We start from the raw sequence: 990 nt of genomic DNA, 5'->3' as shown, positions 1-990 counted from the left end.
TGATAGTAATTATTCCATTGAGCTTCTCAACGATACCAAGAATGCATCTGTTTGAATCAGTTTTCGCTCAGGCCCATTATACTCAATTGACGGTTATGCAAACTGCTTTGAAATGTTGTTTTTTGTGAAAATGATTGTTTGCAAATTGTGAAAATATAATAAAATAACAAATTATGACAAACTAATTCACCCACGCATGGGATTTATTCTAATCTTTCAAGATATATGCATTTAGGCTCAGTAGAACAAAGGCCTCCCTCTAGGGAACACAAATGTATTATTGAATTTCTTTCTTCATATATGGGGAACAGTATTGTACAATTATTTATTACAGAAACTAACAATAATACTCAATTGATTATTTAATGAGATATTTGACAATATTGCTTGTTAGCAAATGTGTCATTTAGAGAGGGAAATAATGCATGATTCCATGAAAACTGTAAATAAACCGGTTTATTTTGAATTATTCTTATTTCCGTATCATATTTAATCAATTAAATTGCAAAAATAAAAATATAGATTTCAAGGGGTTTATGTATTACAAAAGTGAAATTCAGGCACAAATGTTATTGGAATCAGCAACTTTTGCTCGCGGGTATTTGTTCAAATATTTGTATAAATGCTAATGAAATGCAATTATAGGATGTATTATCAAGCGCGCAGGTTTCGTTTCCATCTCTGACGTCCGCATTAAAATCGCATCATTGTACAACTTTTTTGCAATATCTCGGCAAATACGCGTTTGTACGACGTGCGACTAGGTTTGTAGTGATTAATTTATTTTTTCTGATCATTTGAGATCACTTTTGCAACAACTGAAAATTTTCGACTTTTCAAAAAAGCAAGACTATAGCCTTTGCTGTATTTGCGATATTCGAAAGCAGGCTTTTTTCAAAAATTTCGTTTTTTTTGTTATATATTGCTAAAGTTTGATAAAGTTGAACGTTCTGGAAAGTTCCATGGCAAACTAACCCGAACTTGTTGAAT

General features: G+C 31.3%; 1 protein-coding gene across 1 annotated transcript; it reads left to right on the top strand.

Annotated features, from left to right (window-relative positions):
* Positions 1-421: 421 nt before the first annotated feature.
* Positions 422-905, top strand: Tsp_14238 (conserved hypothetical protein; the record flags this gene model as incomplete). Its single annotated transcript, XM_003367868.1, has 4 exons — positions 422-454; positions 531-598; positions 660-764; positions 803-905. Coding segments are annotated over exons 1-4 (309 nt in total), but the record flags the coding sequence as incomplete, so codon positions are not given.
* Between the last annotated feature and the right edge of the window lie 85 nt (positions 906-990).

The sequence above is a fragment of the Trichinella spiralis genome, assembly GCF_000181795.1.
Source record: "Trichinella spiralis strain ISS 195 chromosome Unknown Scfld3539, whole genome shotgun sequence".
NCBI lineage: Eukaryota > Metazoa > Nematoda > Enoplea > Trichinellida > Trichinellidae > Trichinella > Trichinella spiralis.
The sequence above is the reverse complement of the archived record's forward strand: the minus strand, read 5'-3'. Positions and strand labels throughout refer to the sequence as shown.